General features: G+C 55.0%; 1 protein-coding gene across 1 annotated transcript; it reads right to left on the bottom strand.

Moving 5' to 3' along the window:
• Positions 1–1,559: 1,559 nt before the first annotated feature.
• Positions 1,560–10,640, bottom strand: Rflna (refilin A). The gene is made up of 3 exons (XM_057765402.1): positions 10,364–10,640; positions 3,553–3,662; positions 1,560–2,946 (listed from the first exon to the last, which is right to left on the bottom strand). Exons 1-3 carry the CDS (start codon positions 10,550–10,552, stop codon positions 2,613–2,615), a joined length of 633 nt encoding a protein of 210 aa, XP_057621385.1. The 5' UTR covers positions 10,553–10,640; the 3' UTR covers positions 1,560–2,612.
• Between the last annotated feature and the right edge of the window lie 8,046 nt (positions 10,641–18,686).

Here is an 18,686-nt window from a genome sequence, read left to right on the forward strand (position 1 = left end):
GGAACCCTCATGTTCTCTGGCTCTCATAATACAGAGAGACGTATTTCTACATCACGTCAGATATAACGTGACCCCTTCCCCAAAGGAGAGCTCTGCCCACAGGGTGGACAGACCAGGCCAGTCAGGGGCACTTCCTGGCAGAGCTGTGGTGGACACAGCCCATGTGAGTGAAGTGAGGTGCGGCCTAGCCAGAGACACTTGGAAACCAGGGTGGGGACCGGGAATGTGTGAGAAAGGCCATGGCTGGTTTTCTAAATTGGTTTGGGCAACAGCGGTGAGGGTGGTGGGAAAGGACCGGGCCAAGCTTGGCATGGAACACTCTACAAGGTAGGTCGGCAGGACACAAGGGCGCGGGTTGTGCTGTGAAGCCCTGAAGCAGCCGCTAGAGCTGGGGTGTCTCTCCGCTGGCCTGCCCTTCTGTAGAACACCCGTGTTCCGCTCAGTGGCAATGCGCTCTGTCAGCTGGGTGCACGGGGTGCCGGCGAGGGCGGAGAAAGCCACTCGTGGCTTGTGTAGGACATGTCCTTCATCCTTGGCAGCTGGTCCAGGGATCTGAGGCCATGCCAGGTGAAGCTAAGATGGCCAATAAGCCTCACTCAATTGGTACAGATTCTCCAGGGAGCTCTGGGGACCCACCTGTCACCTCCATCAGAACCTCTTGAATTCCCAGCCCATACCCTTCCTGGGCACTTTCTCTCTACTCCTTGTGGGGACTGTGATAACAAGGTAAATGGACAAAAGGACAAAAAATTATCCCCAACAATTGTGGGCTCAGGACCAAGATTCTCTATTCCTGCCCATGGAGGAAGTGGGGTGTCTGCAGGAGGCCAGGCAGGACATGAGTCTGGCTGGCGGGAATGGGATTCAAATTGACTCCAGGTAAGGGTGCTGCAGATTTCCCCCCATTTTACAGCGTAAAAAAGTTAGCTGCAAACTGGGCGTGGTGGCGCACACCTTTAATCCCAACACTTGGGAGGCAGAGGCAGGCGCATCTCTGTGAGTTCAAGGTCAGCCCAAAATTCAGGACAGCCAGGGCTACGTGGTAAAACCCTATCTCAAAAATAATAAAAAGGTGCCTCCAGGCACAGGGCACTTTCCAATTATTGCCAGCCTTAGCACCTGGGGGCAGGTGACACCGCAGGGCCACTACAGGGTCTTCCCTTCCTGGTACTGTAAGGCCGGGTGAAAGACCTAACACAAAGCACCCTAGGGCAGGGCAACTGGGAACATGACCTTTGGGTGGAGAGCCCCAAGGGCTGGAACAGGATCTATCCAGACCTGGCACCTCTCCCCATCTAGAAGCCTGGGAACCCTGTATTCTCAAACAGATAAGAGCCATCAGTGTGGAAAGCCAGTTAGGACTTGTGACCGTAGATTGTTGATAGGGCCCTTGCCTAGCCAGAGGCCAGGCTGGCACATACAGAGACCATGGGTCCTCTCTGTCCCCCGGGAGCAGGGGAGCCAGGGTCCTTCAGAGAGCAGTGCTAGTGGGAGGAAAAGTGGGATTCCCCTCCCCCACCCCAGGGCACCTCAGAAACTGAAGGCATCCTGGCTGTGTATGTTTTATTAAGATAAGTCACCAACAACTTAGGTCGTTCATTAACCACAAGGCACCTCTGATAAGCTATATAGATAGGAATCTATCAGTCATTTGAGTTCTGTTTGCCCCACGAAGAGTGTCCCTTCCCTCCACTGAGCCACTACAGGGACAGCGGGCAGGTTTCCAGTTACTGGACATCTGAGGCCAAAGGGACATCTTTACCTCTGTGGACTTAAAATGGGGGATCATTTTAGCCTGGGCGCCATGGACCAGCCCCAGGTTGTTTGGCAAAATCAAGGCTCTCTTTCCCAACACCATAGATGCAAGGGTGAAGGGTGAGCCTGGTACTCAAACCATGCTGTCACGGTAGGATCCGTCCTGGGTGAGAATGAAGGCCGACAGGAGCTGACACACTTCCTCTCAAGTCCACAGCAGGGCTCAGAACCTCAACCAGAGCCAGCCATAGGCAGGTGTTGGCGATGTCCCATCATTAGCCTTGAAGCCTCCCTGGGCACCCGCCAGAAAGCTAGTTGGGAATGTGTCTTGTAAGGACACTTGGGACTGCCCTGGAGGGTAGTACCCTGCATAACGAAGGATGTGGTCTGGGCAGCCAGAGGCCACAGTCTTTGCCAATTCAGCCCAAGGGAAGCCAGCCCAGCCCTCCGCACCTAGGGTTCTCGGCGGGGATGAGCACGTTTGAATGGCCTGTTTTGGAAACACTCCTCTTTGAGAAGGAGGTTGGGAGTCGGGCCACTACTGAGGCTGGGTCCCGTGTCCTGTGATACACAGGGCTGTCTCTGCCTCAAGGGCACTCCAGGACATGCTTGGCCCTGCTCCCGAAGCCATACAGCCTGGCAGCTATAAAAGGTAATGAAAGATGCATTCAGACTCCTCCAGGCTGGAGCTCGGGCACAGCCAGCCCAGCTTGTGGTGGGGACAGACTGCCAGAAGCAGCCTCATGCTCGCTGGTCCAGACCACAGGGCCCAGGTTCCAGGCCGAGCCCCCATCCATCTGTCCGTCTTTCTGGGACCTCTCCCAGACTCCGCTCCTCTGCCACCAACCCTGGGCTCCTCAGAGTACATCGGGGCTGTGGGAACTGGGCACGGCCTCCCCACACCATTGCAGCTGCAGGCTGGAGGAGAACCAGTGGCGTGGCTGGCCCAGGCTGCAGTGCAGCGTGGTGCGGAAAGAGCTGCGGGCCAGCTTGGGGAAGATGATCGCCGTGCTTCCGAACCGCAGGGCACGTGGGCGAGGCTCCAGGGTCAGCTGGCTGCGGTAGCTGCGCCACGTGCAGTTGGGTGCCGCCACTATGGTCTCACTGTAGGCTGTGACTGTAGGCACCGGAGCGTAGAAGATCTTGTCGCGGAAGTACCTCTCTGAGGCGTAGGTGACCTCAGAGTTGCAGCTGGGGAGGACAGTAGGTAACGAAGGTGGTTAGCCTACCACCCTCGGTGGGCTAGCCTTACACAAAACCCTCTTCTTGACCTTGACTGTGAAAGGTCAAAGTCCCAGCTGGGACAAGCAGCACAGACAGCTGGACCCTAAATTGGGGGTTGGAGGGAGACTAAAAAGGACACAATTGGGATGATGGATGCTGTTTAGGCAGTGACTTTGTGGCCCTGGATTGTCACCGTGGAGGGATATCTATGTTGTTGGAGTATTAGGGGGCAGGGTCTAACTATGGGAAAGGTCACATGGGAAAAGAAAGCAGATGCCTCCTGTGGTCTACTCCCAACTTTGTTATGTTGGAAGGCCTATGAAGGTTCCCGCAGCCCTGGCTGGTGGGTGAGGCCACCATTCAGAGGGACCAGGCAGTGACCCAAGAAGGCCTGGGGGGGCGGGGCAGCACCAGAGGGTAGGAGTTGTTGAGTCCCAAACTGGCTGCTCTGCCCTCACAGGCAGAACCCCTTCACCAGCTCAGCAGGTCAGGGAGGACCCACCCGGCTGCTCTGCCCTCACAGGCAGGACCCCTTCACCAGCTCGGCAGGTCAGGGAGGACCCACCCACTCACCGGATTTCATGCGCAGGTTCGGGGTCCACCTTGATGCTCTCTCCAAAGAATACAGGCAGCAGACGGGGCCTCATCTCCTGGGCTGGGGGACTTTGGAAGAGGGAAGTGGCCTATGTGGAGAAATGGAGGGTCACGATTTATACACTACCCCCAGTACTGAGAACAGGGGGTCAGACGGACAGGCATCCCCACATCCCTGTCTGCCTGACCCCATGAGGGTGGGGCATGACTATCCTCCCCATGCATCGGCACCCAGGTGGGATAGATAGCTCCTGAGTCAGGTGGATGCACCTGGCTCCCAGGGAACCCCAGGCAACCTCAGTATCGGGTGACCTCAGCACTGACCCCGTCACAAACTTCCAGATGAGGTGTTTATGGGAATAATACCAGAGAGGCTGTTTGTAGCTTTGTGTCCCCCACACATACAAGGTAAGTTATGCTGAGGAACTGTCATGCCCTGGGCACAGCACGGGGTCCCATGTGACTGCTGAGGAGGGAGAACACGCACCCAGGCTAAGGCTGAAGAACTAAGCATTCAGTTCAGAGAGGTGGGTGCATTCTACATGGTACTGAGCACTGCAGAGCCTAAAACACCGAGTGAGCCTGCTACCACGGGACCACTGCCCCTGCTTGATTCACCTGGAATCAAAAAATAAAACCAACAACAAAAAACCAGCCAGTGGACTGGGGCATTAGCTCAGGCATTAGAGGCTGCGTGAGACCTTGTGTTCCATCTCCAGAACCCCATAAATGGGTGGCACACCTGTAACCCCAGCACTCAGAAGGTGGCGTCATGAGGTTCAAGAGTTAAAGGCCAACCTCAGGTGCACAGAGAGAACCTGGAGACAGATGGAAAAAGAGGGGACCCAACACTGCTGCCTGGACAGCCCCATTTCAGTCAGACGTCCCACATGACTCGGTCAGTCGAACATAAAGCCCAGTTCAAATGGAGGAGGCTGGGGGGGTGTGCTCTGCTCCCCAGTTCAAATGGAGGAGGCTGGGGGGTGTGCTCTGTTCCCCAGTTCAAATGGAGGAGGCTGGGGTGTGTGCTCTGCTCCCCGTTGCTCTGCTCCCCGTTCAAATGGAGGAGTGGGGGTACTGCTCTCCAAAGGGCCCCACTGGAAAAACAGTTCAGCTGCCCCCAGGGAATGCAGGCACTGAGAGAGAGAACAGAGCCCAGATGTCCACTGGGGACAGGGCAGCTGGGCACAACATACCCAAGGGGTCTACCAAGGGTTCTAGGGCTGGAAGGGAAGGGAACTGGGTGGCAGCCACTAGCCACCCCCTGTAGATTTCTGCAGTCAAAACCCTGGCTAAGGGTTGTTTTGAGAATGTCTCGCCTTCTAGCTGGCCTGTAGAGCCCATGGGAAAAACCCAGCTGTGTTGGATGGAAGACAATGTCCCCCCTAGAAGCTGAGTTACAACCCCATGGTGACTTTGGAGGTGGGAGGCTCTAGCACCCTTGGGGCATGCAGGGTGGGCAGGTATCCTGAGGTTTTATATGCACTGGGGTCTTCACACCACAGTATCTGCCTCAGTAGGCTCCCTGGAGCATAGAAAGTCCCAGAAAGGTGGCCATCCAGGGATCAGGGCCCTGTTCTCTTCTAAAGAGATTGTCCAAGACGCTGCAGGTTGGCTCAGTAGTTAAGAGCACATACTATTGTTTCTGGAGGGGACCCAGATCCCAGCATCCACATGGTGGTTCACAAACAGTGCCCCCTACTGGTCTCTGTGGGCACCAGACATGTACATGGCGCACATAAACATACAAGGTAAATCTGAGACCTCCCGTTACAGCTTGCAGGGCTTCAGTGTGTGCCTGTGACCTGAACTGAGAAACTTCGTGTAGAACCCACACTCGGGCTGAAGGCTGGCCAGTCCCTTGGGTTTCAGCGTCCTCTGGCAGCTCTGGGACACAGGATAGAGGGGAAGGAAGGCTGAGGGCAGAGGTCAATCCTCCCCTATACCATCTTCTACCAACTCCAATGTGCGCCCCCCCCCCCACTTGCTGGCCATGACCCCAGCCTGCCCTTTCCCAGGGTAGCTGGCTAACTACTGGTCGTCTGGGCAGATAGGGGTAGGGTAGAGACCAGGGCTGAAGCTCTGAGAATAATGGTCACCGACTGCCCAGCCCAGCAGTGGTAAACATGGCTGACTGGAGGTGTAGCAACATGGGAAAGCCTTGGCGCCCTGGGAAAACCCAAAGCCACAGGGAGCGTGATACTGCATTGTGGCAGAGAGCAAGTACAACACAGAGACAGCCCCACGTGACAGTGTGCTGGCCTAGGTGAACAAGACCCTGGGTACAGCCACGGGGCCAAAATAGCACCATAGCCCATGGAAATCATTAGACCAATAAACACCCATCAGTGAGGAAGGGGAATGCCCCACTAGCTGCTGCTGAAGGGACAGCCAGGACCTCCATGGCTGTGCCCCTCCCCTCCCCACACACACACAGTGCCACGTGGATACTTTGCAAGGGGTCAGATGTGTTTCTGCAAGACACCTTTGGCAGCTTCTTGTTTGTTTTGAACTAAGTCTCACTGTCGACCAGGCGTGGAACTCCCAGCAATCCTCCTGTCTCATCCTCCCAAGCTCTAATGGTCATTAGCTGTGTGTCAAATATGTTTGTGACCAGGAGCTCCAGTGATGGGCTTGGGTTGACTCTAACCTTGGCCCAGGAGGAAAGGAAGCTAAGAGGCCATAGCAGCCCAAGTTCCTGTCCTCCCTGCAGGAGACCAGGGCAGTTGATGCCCGGTGGTCGGTGGAACTTTTTCTCCCTCCAGTCTGCCATATTAGGCAGAAAATGCCACCTGCTTAGGAGAAGTCAGGAGACCCCCAAGAGGCCCTGAAGCCTCAGGGCCTAATTTAGGCTGCAGATAGCCGAAGTGCAACCTGGGAAACAGTCATGAGAGCAATTAGGAGAGGTCCCCACGATGGGTCCCCACCGCAAGCCAGAAAACTGGTGGTGCTGACTGTCCCCACAAGGATAGTTGAGTTCCAAACCCCTGCTATGGGTGAAACCTCCAGCTGACATGGGGTCTCTAGAGGCATGAGGTCGCTCCAGGATAGGGTGAGCACTAACTGGATGGCTGGTGTCCTTAGAAACAGAGACACAAGAACAGAGTTGGGTGAAGATGGGGGCTTCTCAAGCTAGAGTACCACAGAGTACCCTAGCCAAGGGTTCCCAGCAGAAGCCACAGATTGTCACTGGACTGATGGATTACCACTGGAAGCCAGGAATGAACTCCACCGCCTTCACCAGTCAGAGAGCGCCCTCCTTAGGCCTTGTTTGGTAGTGTGGCCTGCATAGTTTAAACCACCTGTTTGTGCACCTTCCCAGCCAGTCCTATCTGTGGTGCTTTCCCCAGAGTGGTTGCTGTGGGTTCCCTTACACCTGTCAGGGTGTGTCCTGTCTGCTCTTCACACTCCAGGTGAGACTTTTCCAGGCAGGTGCCCCAACCGTGGGGGCTGGGCTCTGGAGAGAGGTGAAGGACAGCCCGGTGGAAGGAGGCCCTGGCAGATCTGCCTGCCTTCCCTACTGCCTCTGCAAACAGACTCCGCCCACTCACCTCCCATACTGGCTCCCTTCCACAAGAGCCCGCGCACACACACCTCACCTAGACCATGGCTCTGTTGAGCCCTGTCCCCTTTGCCCATCCATCCATTGTCGGTTCCGTCCATCCATCTACATTCCTGTTTTCCCTTCAATCTGTTCATCTGTCCGTTGTCCACCCATCCTTCCTGACTCCAGGCACCAGCCCCCTTACCTCACACCAGCCTTCACAGAAATGAAAGGGCAGAGGCCCTAAGAGTGACACCCATATCGTGTCCTTCCCGCTCTACTTGGACTAGAGCCCAGATCTGCACCCACCTGGGAGGAGGAAGCCCGCCCCTCCGGATAGTCCAGAGTGACATCAGAAGCACAGTCTATCCAGCACTACTGAACCTAGACTTCCTCAGGAATCAACCAGGAGAGACTGAGGAGGTGGAGTCTCCCAGGCAGCAACTCCCCACCCTGCCTCTTGTCACCTCCTGTCATTCAGCAGTGAGCCTGATCTCCACATGGGGGGGTCTAAGCAAACACCTAACATCAAGAGAGGCCCCCGGGTCAGATCCCGAAAACCACCTGCAGTCCTCTGAGGGCAATAAAACCAGATGGGGTGGGGGGGTTAGGGGGTAGTGGCCCAAACTCCTTGTCAGTGCTGGGAGCCTGTCTGTCCTCAGCCAGGGAGACCTGGCTCTCTGAATACCTGCCCCACACACCACAGCTGTGATGGAATTCAGGGAGTGGGGGCACCCAATGTTATCACCTGGTGCAGAAGTCCAGCTTGGAGCCCAGAGTGGCTGAGCTAGGGTCAATCTGTTTTCATCTAGTCCTGTCTGGATGGCAGAGCTAGGGTCAATCTGTTTTCATCTAGCCCTGTCTGGATGGCTGAGCTAGGGTCAATCTGTTTTCATCTAGTCCTGTCTGGATGGTAGAGCTAGGGTCAATCTGTTTTCATCTAGTCCTGTCTGGATGGCAGAGCTAGGGTTAATCTGTTTTCATCTAGTCCTGTCTGGATGGCTGAGCATTTCTGGGGTGAAGGTAGCAGCCAAGCAGCCCCCATTCCAGTCAATGCCTCTTGTTCTCCAGGAGCCACCTGGGAGGGCAGCACCCCCAACATACACACACAAGGACACTTCTGTATCCCTTGCACCCAACTTTTCAGTCACATCCCTGCCTGAGGTTTCTGATCTTGGAACTGAAAAGACACAAACCTATTTTTAAAAACCAGAGCACCAATCCCAGCCTCAGCTAACAGGGCTGGAGCTAGACCTCCTCTTGCTACCTCTTAGACTACCTCTTAGACTAAGATCCATCTCAGCCCTGGATGACTAGAATCCGCTCCCTGATTCGCTCTGGTTTTCTGAGGCACCATTCCCGACCTGCCTGTCTGTGGTAGTCACCCCACATGGCTGCCATCTCTCCCGGCACTGTGCCGCACACGGAAGGCGGTGACTGTACCCCCCACTAGAATGACAGCTCTATACAATGACACTGAGGCTGGGAGGGAGCCTGGGATGTGACCTCCTTCCCATAGCCTCTTCTTTGCATAATTGAAACTAGGGCCCCAAGTCATGGGCAGCCTTCTTTCATCCACACAGCAGATCAATCAATTGATTGGCAATTGTCAGCCTGCCTAGACCTGGGCCTAGGAGTTGCCCAAGCAGGGGAACAGGGTGGCCATTAAACCATATAGTACAGAAGAAAGGGGATCTCAAGGAGATGGGCATCCGGGTGGGCGGTGACTGGTAGATGGACAGATGGGCGGGGCCACAACTGGGGCCCAAACCTGAGGCAAGGTTGCCACGGCTACAACTTCCCCTCGCTATGAAAAGCAGCACCTCGACCCTGTAGCTAGCTACATGCTTTGTTTTTCTGTTTAAAAACGTAAAAGCCATTGATTCGCCTTGCATTGAAAACCAGGGCGGGTTTACATGCGCACTGGAACTAAGTTGTGCTGGGCAGCTTTGGGTAACTTCCTAACCACTTTCTGTGCCTCAGCTTCCTCCAGAAAATGGAGACCAGAGGCATGTGAGCACTCACTGGCCGACTGCAAGGATTAAACACGTTGGTGGGGAGAGCCATCCCTGAGGAAAATGACATCCGCACACCAGGTGTCCTTCATTATCTGGGCTCCAGTGGCCCCAGGTCTCCCTGCTCAGGCAAAGTCACAGAGCATGGCATTACAGCTCCATAGCTGGCACCTACTTAGCCAGCAAAGCAAACAGTAACAGCTACAGAGCCAGGCTAACGAGCCCGGCTTGCTGTTCTCACAGTGCCTATGGCTGGCCCAGAAGGCATGGGAAGCATCCAGAGCTCCGTGCAGAAGGAGGTTTCTGGGTCACACAGAATTGGAGCGACATCTTCCCGCTCCCTTCTTTCTGATCTCCCTCAGAATATGCCCTGGGATTTCTTCCCCGCCATGCAGCCCACACCAGGTAACCCACGGCTGCGGGAGCATTGCTGGCCTGTCTCCAAGGTTCCTGAGAACAGCATTGCTCGCTAGTATTTGCTCCGAAAGACCTTGACCACCCACCCCCCCCAAAGAGAGATGCAAATTCAATTCAAGATAAGCTTCCAACTTCCCTGCATGCTTGAGTCACTTGGGGAGAGTTAAATAAAAGTTTAGATACCCAAACTGTGCCCCGGACTAGGTCAGTGCCTGGAGGGGGAAGCAGGCTGGGCATTGATTGCTTAAAGAGCTTCAAATGCTTCCTGTGCTCCGCACACCTTGGCGGGAAAGGTCTTAACACACCCAGGGGAGACCATCAAGCCACAGACGTGGCCATGCCACTGTGTTCAGTCGTCCTTCTTCAAGTTGCTCCCTCTGCCCCATCCCCAGAGCAATCCAGGCAAAGCGGGTCCAGCAGCCCCTAGAGTTGCAGCTCTGAGAACACTTCCACTTCTACAACCCACGAGACAAAGTCCCTGAAGGCTTTCAGGCAGAGCTAGCTGCGTTTTCAAAAATGTCTTCATTTAGCAGCCCTGGGATGGGTCAACAGGGCAGGAGGCAGCAGCAGTGGCAGCAGCAGCAGCACCAGCACAGACAGGACCCACGGACAGAGGGCCACAACAGGCCCCTTTGCAGATGGTAGACTTTGGGGGTACCAGGACATTACTCAGTACTTAGCCCACCAGCACCCACCCTGAAACTCCCAGCCTACAGGTCCTGGTGAGTCCGGTGCAACTCCAGTCCGCCTCAGGAGGGAGGAGACCATGTTGGCTTTTGCATGGCCCTCCCATTGCCGGGTCCCCACGTCTTACCGCTGGCGCCTCATTGGGTCCTGGGGGTTCGGTGGTGGCACGGGCTTCCAGGGTGCCCGGCGACAGGGCGTAGAAGGGCGGGCTAGGACTGGGACTGGGGGGCAGTCCCGAGTCGGGACTGTCCAGCAAGCCGTCGCGGCTCTGCTCTCGTGTGTCCCCCATGGCCTGCAGATGCAGGTGACCCACCATGACTGGCGGGAGCGGAGTGCGGGACCCCAGCAGGTCGGGTCCCCGCCACCACTGGACCGGAGGGGAGACAAGGAGGCTACGGCCTGCGGCTCCAGCTAAGACCCGCTCCCGAGGCAACCGCCTCCAGCCGCCAGCTGAGCCTCCTTTCCCAGGCGCCGCCCCCTCCCCGCCCTCCTCTTGCTCCCGCCCCGGCCACCCACCCGGTCAGGGCAGGGTGAGGACTGCAAGGTCCCCCAGCCTGCAGAAGGCACCACCATCCCACCCTGGTGGTGTTAAATGCTGACTTGAGTCCACAGCCAACTCAGCAAGAACGCTGAGCCACCCGCGGGGCCAAAGCAGGTTCCCTCACCTGGCCTGGGTCTCCGAGAAAAAGCACCTTCAGCAACCGGCAGGGGGCCATGGGGGAGGGGGACACTTACAGTGGGCCCCGTATACTCAAAGGACCCAGGATCAAGATCTGCCCCAGGGACCACCAGAGTCCTCTGTGTCTGTGTCTGGGTAGGGAAGCCGGGGGCCACTTGGGGCCAGGTAATGAAGGACACCTGGTGTGTAGATGGCTGTACCCGGCCCTTCTCCCCACCACTGTGTTTAATTCTCCAAGTCAGCCTGTGAAAGCATGCGCTTGCCTTTGATCTCCATTTTCTGGAGAAAGTGGAGGCACGGAGATGGTTAGGAAGCTGGGGGGTGGGGAAGTGTGTGTGTGTGTGTGTGTGTGTGTGTGTGTGTGTGTGTGTGTACTTCCAGAAGTCCCCAACACCTGCTTTTGCCGGGTTTCTCTAAAACCTGATTCTCAGCCTTCCTAATGCTGACTCTTTAACACAGTTCCTCATATGGAAATTGTTCTCATTGCTACTTTATAACTTTAATTTTGCTACTGTTATGAATCATGATGTAAAAACCTGAACTTAGGTGACCCCTGTGGAAGGGACATTTGACCCCTTCACCCCCTGGGTCTCGACCCACAGGTTGAGAACCACTGCTCTAAACGGTCTTATTCAGGGACAGAACTCTGCCCACCCTGTCCCGCTTTATCTCCCACAGGAGCTGAACCCACGGCTCCCATTCTGCCTTTCTGGCAGGGACTGGAGGGCATCCCATCACCCTGCCTCCGGCCTTGCATCTGAACACAGGATCCCAGATACCTGCAGATTACTGGGTAGGCTGGCACACAGCATAGGGGGCAAGCGACCTGGGCAAGTACATCGCCAACACATCTGCTGTAGAGAGAGAGAGAGACCCCAGCTTCAGAGTGGCCCCTGGAGGTTTGTCCTCCAAGTCCTCTGGCCTGTAGGTGTGCCTAGACCTGGACTCAGCCGACTGGCCTCTCCTCAGATCTGCTCAGTGAACCGGGGAGATACACCAGGCAAGGCAGGCTGGGGCTCAACAAAGGTACCACCAGCGGGAATAACCAGAGGCGGTTGTGCCAATCAGGGAGGGCCTCCCAGATGAGGTGACACTTGAGCAGAAATCCAGGTAGAGGAAACAGCAGGATGCAAGGCCCTGTGGCAGAGAGCAGGGTGCCCCCAGAGGCCGTCATAGTGACGTGGCAGGATGAACTCTGTTACTAAAAAAGCATACGGCCATGTCTATGTCATCTAGGAATGAACTCGAGGCTTTGGCTGCCTGAATGGGACCCACAAGAAACTTCAGCCAGGGGCCCCCCGTGACCAGGAATGGGTCTCTGTCACTGCGTTTCACAGGATAAAGTTGGTGACAGTCCTCTCTGGAATGTGAAAATATGGCCTTCTCCAGTGCTGTGTGCTGGAGCTCACTGGATACCACTGGCTGGCTAGAAAAAGTCCTGCCCTCAAACTTTCAACAGCCCCAAAGAACCTTCTGGAAGCGCCACTGAAGGTGAGCTGAGTACAAGTGAAGGACCAGTGTACCAGGCTTTCTTTTGGGCCACCAACCATCTCCCAAATCATGACTTAGTTATGAATGCTCAGCCTTAGCTTAGGCCCGTTTCCTGCTAGCTCTTATAACTTAATTTAGTCTGTTTCACTTCATCTATGTTTTGCCTGAAGATTTTTGTTTTTGTTTTTTTAACCTTTCTTTCTTTCTGTATATCCTGCTTTCACTGCTTCCTCTGTGTCTGCCTGGCGGCTGCCTGGCTGACTAACCCTGGGTGTCTCTCTCTTTCTCCCTCCTTCTCTCCTCCTATTTATTCTGTCTGCCCGCCAGCCCCACCTATCCTTCTACTGCCTAGCTAGTGGCTGCTCAGCTTTTTATTAGACCAACCAGGTGCCTTAGGCAGGCAAGGTGAAACAGTAATGCATCTTTACATAGTTAAACAAACACAGCACAAACCAATGTAACACATCTTTATGAAGTTAAACAAAGGCGGCACAAGCCAATGTAACACACCTTTGCCTAGTTAAAGTAACATTGTACAACAGACCCTGGCTTTGCTTTAAACTTGGATATCAGACTGGAGAAGTGGGTGAGCACATCACACTTTTGCAAGAGGACCAGAGTTTAAATCCAGCCACCCACTTTGGACTGTTGGCAACACCTGTAACTCTATTCCAGATTAATGCCCTCTTCTGGCCTCCATGGGTTCCTGCACTCAGTGTGCGTAAACCTACACACAGACACACACGGGCACATAATTAAAAATAAAATCTTTTAATATAAAATATTTTGATACCCCGTGGCTTTTTAAAATTGTCCACATTTGTTTTTGACTTTTAAACATGACAGTGACATTTGTATTGTTGTCTCTGATGCAGGCCTGAGCCCTTGCCTCCTGCAGTCCTGACTTCTGACCCATTCACCCTGAACAGAGACTACCTCCATCAGTGACTCTTTCAAGACAATGCTGGCCGACTTCTGGAAATTTCCCTACACCAGCACATGGAAGGACCCAAACTCTGCTGGGTAACACTGAAGACACATGGACACCAATGGGCAGGAAAAGCCCAGCCTCATGGCAAATGTCAAATGCCAAGTGAACGCCCACCCAGATGACTGTGGCCATGACTTCTGACCTATGGGGATCCACAGCCAAAGCCAGTCCTGCCAGCGCTTGACTCCTCCCGAGGCCACGTGGTCTGGAGATGTCAGAGGCAAGAAAAGGGCAACAGCTTCCATAGATTCTGTGAGCTGAGCTGGCTCAGCCACAGCTGCCGAGGATCTTGTGGGGGGCTAGAAATGAGGTTTGTCACTGTCTGAGCACCCCATCTAACCAGCGCTGCAGTGAGGGGTGAAGCAGCAACGGCCCAGTGTGCACACTCTGCTCCACACCTCAAGGTTCTGAAGCAGAGCCGGGAGTGGATCCAACACTTCCAACATCAAAGAGGGAAGTTTGGAGGCGAGAAAATGACGGGGGACACAAATATGTCACAGGAAGGGTAAGTGGGGTGCTCCTGACACGTGCCACATACACACACCCCTTTAGGAGAGGGAAGGTGCCCGGAATTCTTCCCTGGATGCTTTGCAGGGAAACTCACCGCTGTCAGAGGAAAAGGCCAAGCCACTAGGGAGTGAAGACAAAAGGCTTCTTCCTGGGGTACCACAGGCCTCTTAGTCCAAGCCCCATTGAACTAACCTTTCCTAGGGCAGGACTGGATCCTCATGGGCTGTTCGCAAGAACACACACGGGGCCTGAACACCAGCCCTGACAATAGATGAGTCTTTGCTTTTGCTTTCTTAAATAAAGTAGAAGGAGTCCTAGAGGCTCAGAGGGGTTAAACAACCGGCCCAAGGTCACACAGCCGTGGAAGCCAGCCTGCAGACTCTTCTGATGGATGCGGGGTGAGGCTGTCACTGAGTCCCAGAGGGTCATGAAACAGGTAAGGCAGGGAAGATTGGCAGTCTGTGGCTTTCAGAGACAGCTCCACAGCTAACAGTTTCGGGGGGAGGCCAGCAGCTAGGGTGCCAAATGGCAATAAGAAGTAAGAACAGGGACACGTGACAGTGGATATTTGTGTGTGTCCTGAGAATAGAGCTGGGCATGGCGCCACCAGAGAGCTGCACGCACCCATCCACCCATCTTTGTCCTGTTTGGACTCCACTTACCAAGAGGGTCCTGAGCCCCCCACCTCTGGTACCTGGGTGCTCTTCCCCACCTGCCCCTGAGCCCCCCACAGTCCCTGGGTCTCTTCCACACCCGCCCCTGAGCCCACCCCAGTCCCTGGGAGGGTTCTCTTCCCCACCTGCCCCTGAGCCCCCCCACAGTCCCTGGGTCTCTTCCCCACCTGCTCCCGAACCCCCCCCCACAGCCCCTGGGTGCTCTTCAACACCTGCCCCTGAGCCCCCCCCACAGTCCCTGGGTTTCTTCCCCACCTGCTCCTGAGCCCCCCACAGTCCCTGGCACACCTGCCCCTGAACCCCCCACAGTCCCTGGGTCTCTTCCCTACCTGCCCCTGAGCCCCCACAGTCCCTGGCACACCTGCCCCTGAACCCCCCCACAGTCCCTGGGTCTCTTCCCCACCTGCTCCCGAACCCCCCCCCATAGCCCCTGGGTGCTCTTCAACACCTGCCTCTGAGCCTCCCCCCACAGTCCCTGGGTCTCTTCCCCACCTGCCCCTGAGCCCCCCACGGTCCCTGGGTGACCTCGTTCCCAGAGAGCACAGGTCCCCGTGGCTCAAGCTTTAGGAATCATTTGTGTTTCTTTCACCACGTTCCAGAAAGGAGCTGACTTAGGATTGCTCCTGCTGCGAAGAAACCCCAGGACTAAAAGCAAGTCAGGAGCAAAGAGTTGATTTGACTTACGTGTCTACATTGGAGTCCATCATTGAAGGACGTCAGGACAGACGCTCAAACAGGACAGGAAATGATGCAGAGGCCATGGAGGAGTACTGCTTACTGGTGTGTTTATCACGGCTAGTTCACCCAGGACCACCAGGCCAGTATGGCACCACCCACAATGGGCTGGGCCCTTCCCGTCAATCACTAATTTAGAAAATGCCCAACAGCGGATCTTCTGGAGACATTTTCTCAGTTGAGGGTCTCTCCTTCCAGGTGACTCCAGAGTGTGTCAAGTTGACATAAAACCAGCCAGCACAGGGGCCCTTGCAGACTGCACAGAAGTGGGTACAGCCCTTCCTCCCCACCGGAACCCCACCTCATACCCCAGGCTGTCTGTGTGTCCTTAGAGAGGGTCTCCTTACACACACACACATACACACACACACATACACATATATCTGCTCACACACGTGTACACACCATTGTACAGACAGACACGTGCATCCACACACATGCTCACACCTACTCACGTGTACACGCACACTGTTCTCGTTCAGATTTCTGCTGTGATAAGCCACTAACCAAAAGCAACTTGGGGAGGAAAGAGTTTGTTTCAATCTACAGTTTACAGCCTATTGTCCCGGGAAGCCAGGGCAGGAACTCAAGGCAGGAACCTGGAAGCAGGAGCTGAAGCAGAGGCCATGGAGGAACTCTGTTCACTGGTTAGTTTTCCCTGGCTGGTTCAGCCTGCTTTCTGATAGCACCCAGGAACACATGCGTGGGGTAACAACGCCTACAGTGGGCTGGCCCCCCAGTGTCAATCACTAATCAAGAAAATGCCTCACAGATACACCCACAGACCAATCTGATGGGGTTGACTCCCCACTGAGGCTCCCTCTTCCTAGGTGACTCAAGTTTGTTGAGCTGAATTTAACTAACCAGCGCATTTACACACACATGCCCACTCACATCCTACATGCACCTATACGTATGCACATGTGCACACACAGGTCTTCATCCTTGATCAACTCAGTGTTTGAAGTGGCACGGGGACCAACAGTGGCCTTTTCTCTGAGTTGCAGGTGCTGTCTTGTCTGTCCTGGGAACACTGAAGCCCAGCACCCCGCACTGTATGTCTCAGCAGGCCCTTGTCCTGGACCAAAGGCCATCCCTCCCACCTCAGGGATTAGGGTCTTCTCTGGTATCTGGCTTTGCCTGAGAGACTCTCACACAGTGCCTGACTTGGGTCTAGCCTGAGCCACCAATGTCCCTGCTTGACCAGAGAGGCCATCTCTGTGTTTAGCTTAGTCATGTCCTGCTCAGCTTTTACTCCCAGCCCAATGGGGAGAGGGAAGAGGAGTGTGGTGACCGGACAGCGAGGGCCCCAAAGCTTCTCACAAAATCACAAGGCAGCTGCACAGGCCAGGCGGACCCTGGAGCTGTTCTGGGCCTCAATTCTCACCCTGGGAGGCTCTTCCTGGCCGTGGATTCGCTGCTTCACACCTCGGGCTTCAAGGGGCTCCTGGTGAAACGGCTCTTTCTCCAGTGTCTCCCGGTTCCCGTGAACAGAAACCTATTTATGTTCTGAGTGCAATTAAATAAGCTGGTGGGATGAAGCTGGTGATGAGGGCCATTAAAACGCAGAACACCCTGCAGGCCAGGTGTGGCTACCAGTCAGCCTGGGGTTCCTGAAGTAGCCATAGGCCCTCATTTTGGTTTTGGAAAGTTGAATGAATCTTGTAATCAAAGCCCAAACCTGAAGCGCTCCCCAGCCCACTCCCGAGACGGAAGCGTGTGTACCCTCATGGATACAGCTCACCCCCCCCATGTGTGCAGGAGGCATCTCGCTGTCCAGTCTGCAAAGCTGTTTAAAAGTCAACACCTGCTTCCTGACCCTCAGCTCTGCGTGGGCTGGACCTTCTATCCAGCCCCAGGAGCCTGAAAGGAGGGGGTGTCCATGGAGGGGGTAAGATTACATAACTTCTATTCCTATCAGATGACCCCAGCTTTCCCAATAATGTCCTTGTTAACCGAAGCTCAAAGGGCACAGAGTTGTCGCCACTGGTGACAGCTCACCATGGGTGTTGTGCATCTCTGTGATTCCTTCCTAGGTGCAGCAAGGCACTGCATTAATCTCAAGAACAGTTTCGAGGGGCAGCAACTGCATTGGGCATCCGAGGGCACCCTGGCTCTGTGGGCTACGGCAAAGTCTTGTGCAGAAAGACAGCGGATCGTAAAGCCCAGCTGTCAGACATGGGCACACATGGCATCATCCCAGCACTAGGAAGTGGAGGCAGGAGGATTAGAAGAAGTTCAAGGTCATCCTTGGCAACGTGAGGAGGTTGAGGCTAGCCTGGACCATGTGACCTCAGGGAAGACCAGGATGCAGTCCTTACGCTGAATAAAGCACTCTTTGCCACCTTAAAGACATAAAGAAGAGGTGCCCCCGTGCCCTCAAGCGGCTGTGTACTCACCACACAACGTAGCAAGCAAATCACGGCAGTCACCCCCCCCCAAGGCAGATCCAAGTCCAGGCCGTGCGGTTTTCCAGCTGGAAGTGCAGACAGAGGGCTGTGTGGAGGAAGCCGCCTGGCGCCATGCCTAGGCAACAAGCAAGGCAGAGCTGAGATGCCAGGCGTGGCCGTGAGGCTGGGCAGGGCAGCGAGGGCTCTGAGGAGCCAAGGGAGCGCAGAGGGCCTCCCTCCTGGGATGGTTGTTATCTGATACCACTCGCTTCAGGAGGTGCCAGCGAGGTCCCTGCTGGATGCCAGGCTGGTCTCTAGGCCTTGGGCCGGTGCGGACAGGGAGAGAGGAGGGTTAAAGAAGATAATTCCATAGTTACAAACAGCACAGATAACATGGAGCGGAGGAGGAATGACTAGGACGGACAGGGAGAGAGGAGGGTTAAAGAAGATAATTCCATAGTTACAAACAGCACAGATAACATGGAGCGGAGGAGGAATGACTAGGACGGAGGGACCACCTGGGGTCCCCACCCAGGGGAGTTCCTTCAGAAGCCAGATGGGTGAGAAGGGACTGACTGGGAGGAGCATTCATCCCTAAAGAAGAGAACAGCAGGGGCAAAGGCCCTAGGTGCGCACTGCTAATAGTTTTTGTTTGTTTGTTTATTTGTTTTTTTGAGGTAGGGTCTCTCTACATAGTCCTGGCTGTCCTAGAACTCACTATATAAACTAGGCTGGCCTTGAACTCACAGAGATCCACCTGCCTCTGCTTCCCAAATACTGGGATTAAAGGCTTGTGCCTCTATGCCCAGCTTTTTTTTTGTTTGTTAAGATTCCATTGTTTATTTTCTTTTGTATATTGGCATAGGGTCTCACTATGTAGCCCAGGCTGGCCCCATCCTTGCCATCTTCCTGTGTCCGTCTTCAGGGCACTGGGATCACAGGTGTGGTGTGCACACTCGATCTGGCTGTGACACGACCTT

The sequence above is a fragment of the Chionomys nivalis genome, chromosome 3, assembly GCF_950005125.1.
Source record: "Chionomys nivalis chromosome 3, mChiNiv1.1, whole genome shotgun sequence".
NCBI classification, from domain to species: Eukaryota; Metazoa; Chordata; class Mammalia; order Rodentia; family Cricetidae; genus Chionomys; species Chionomys nivalis.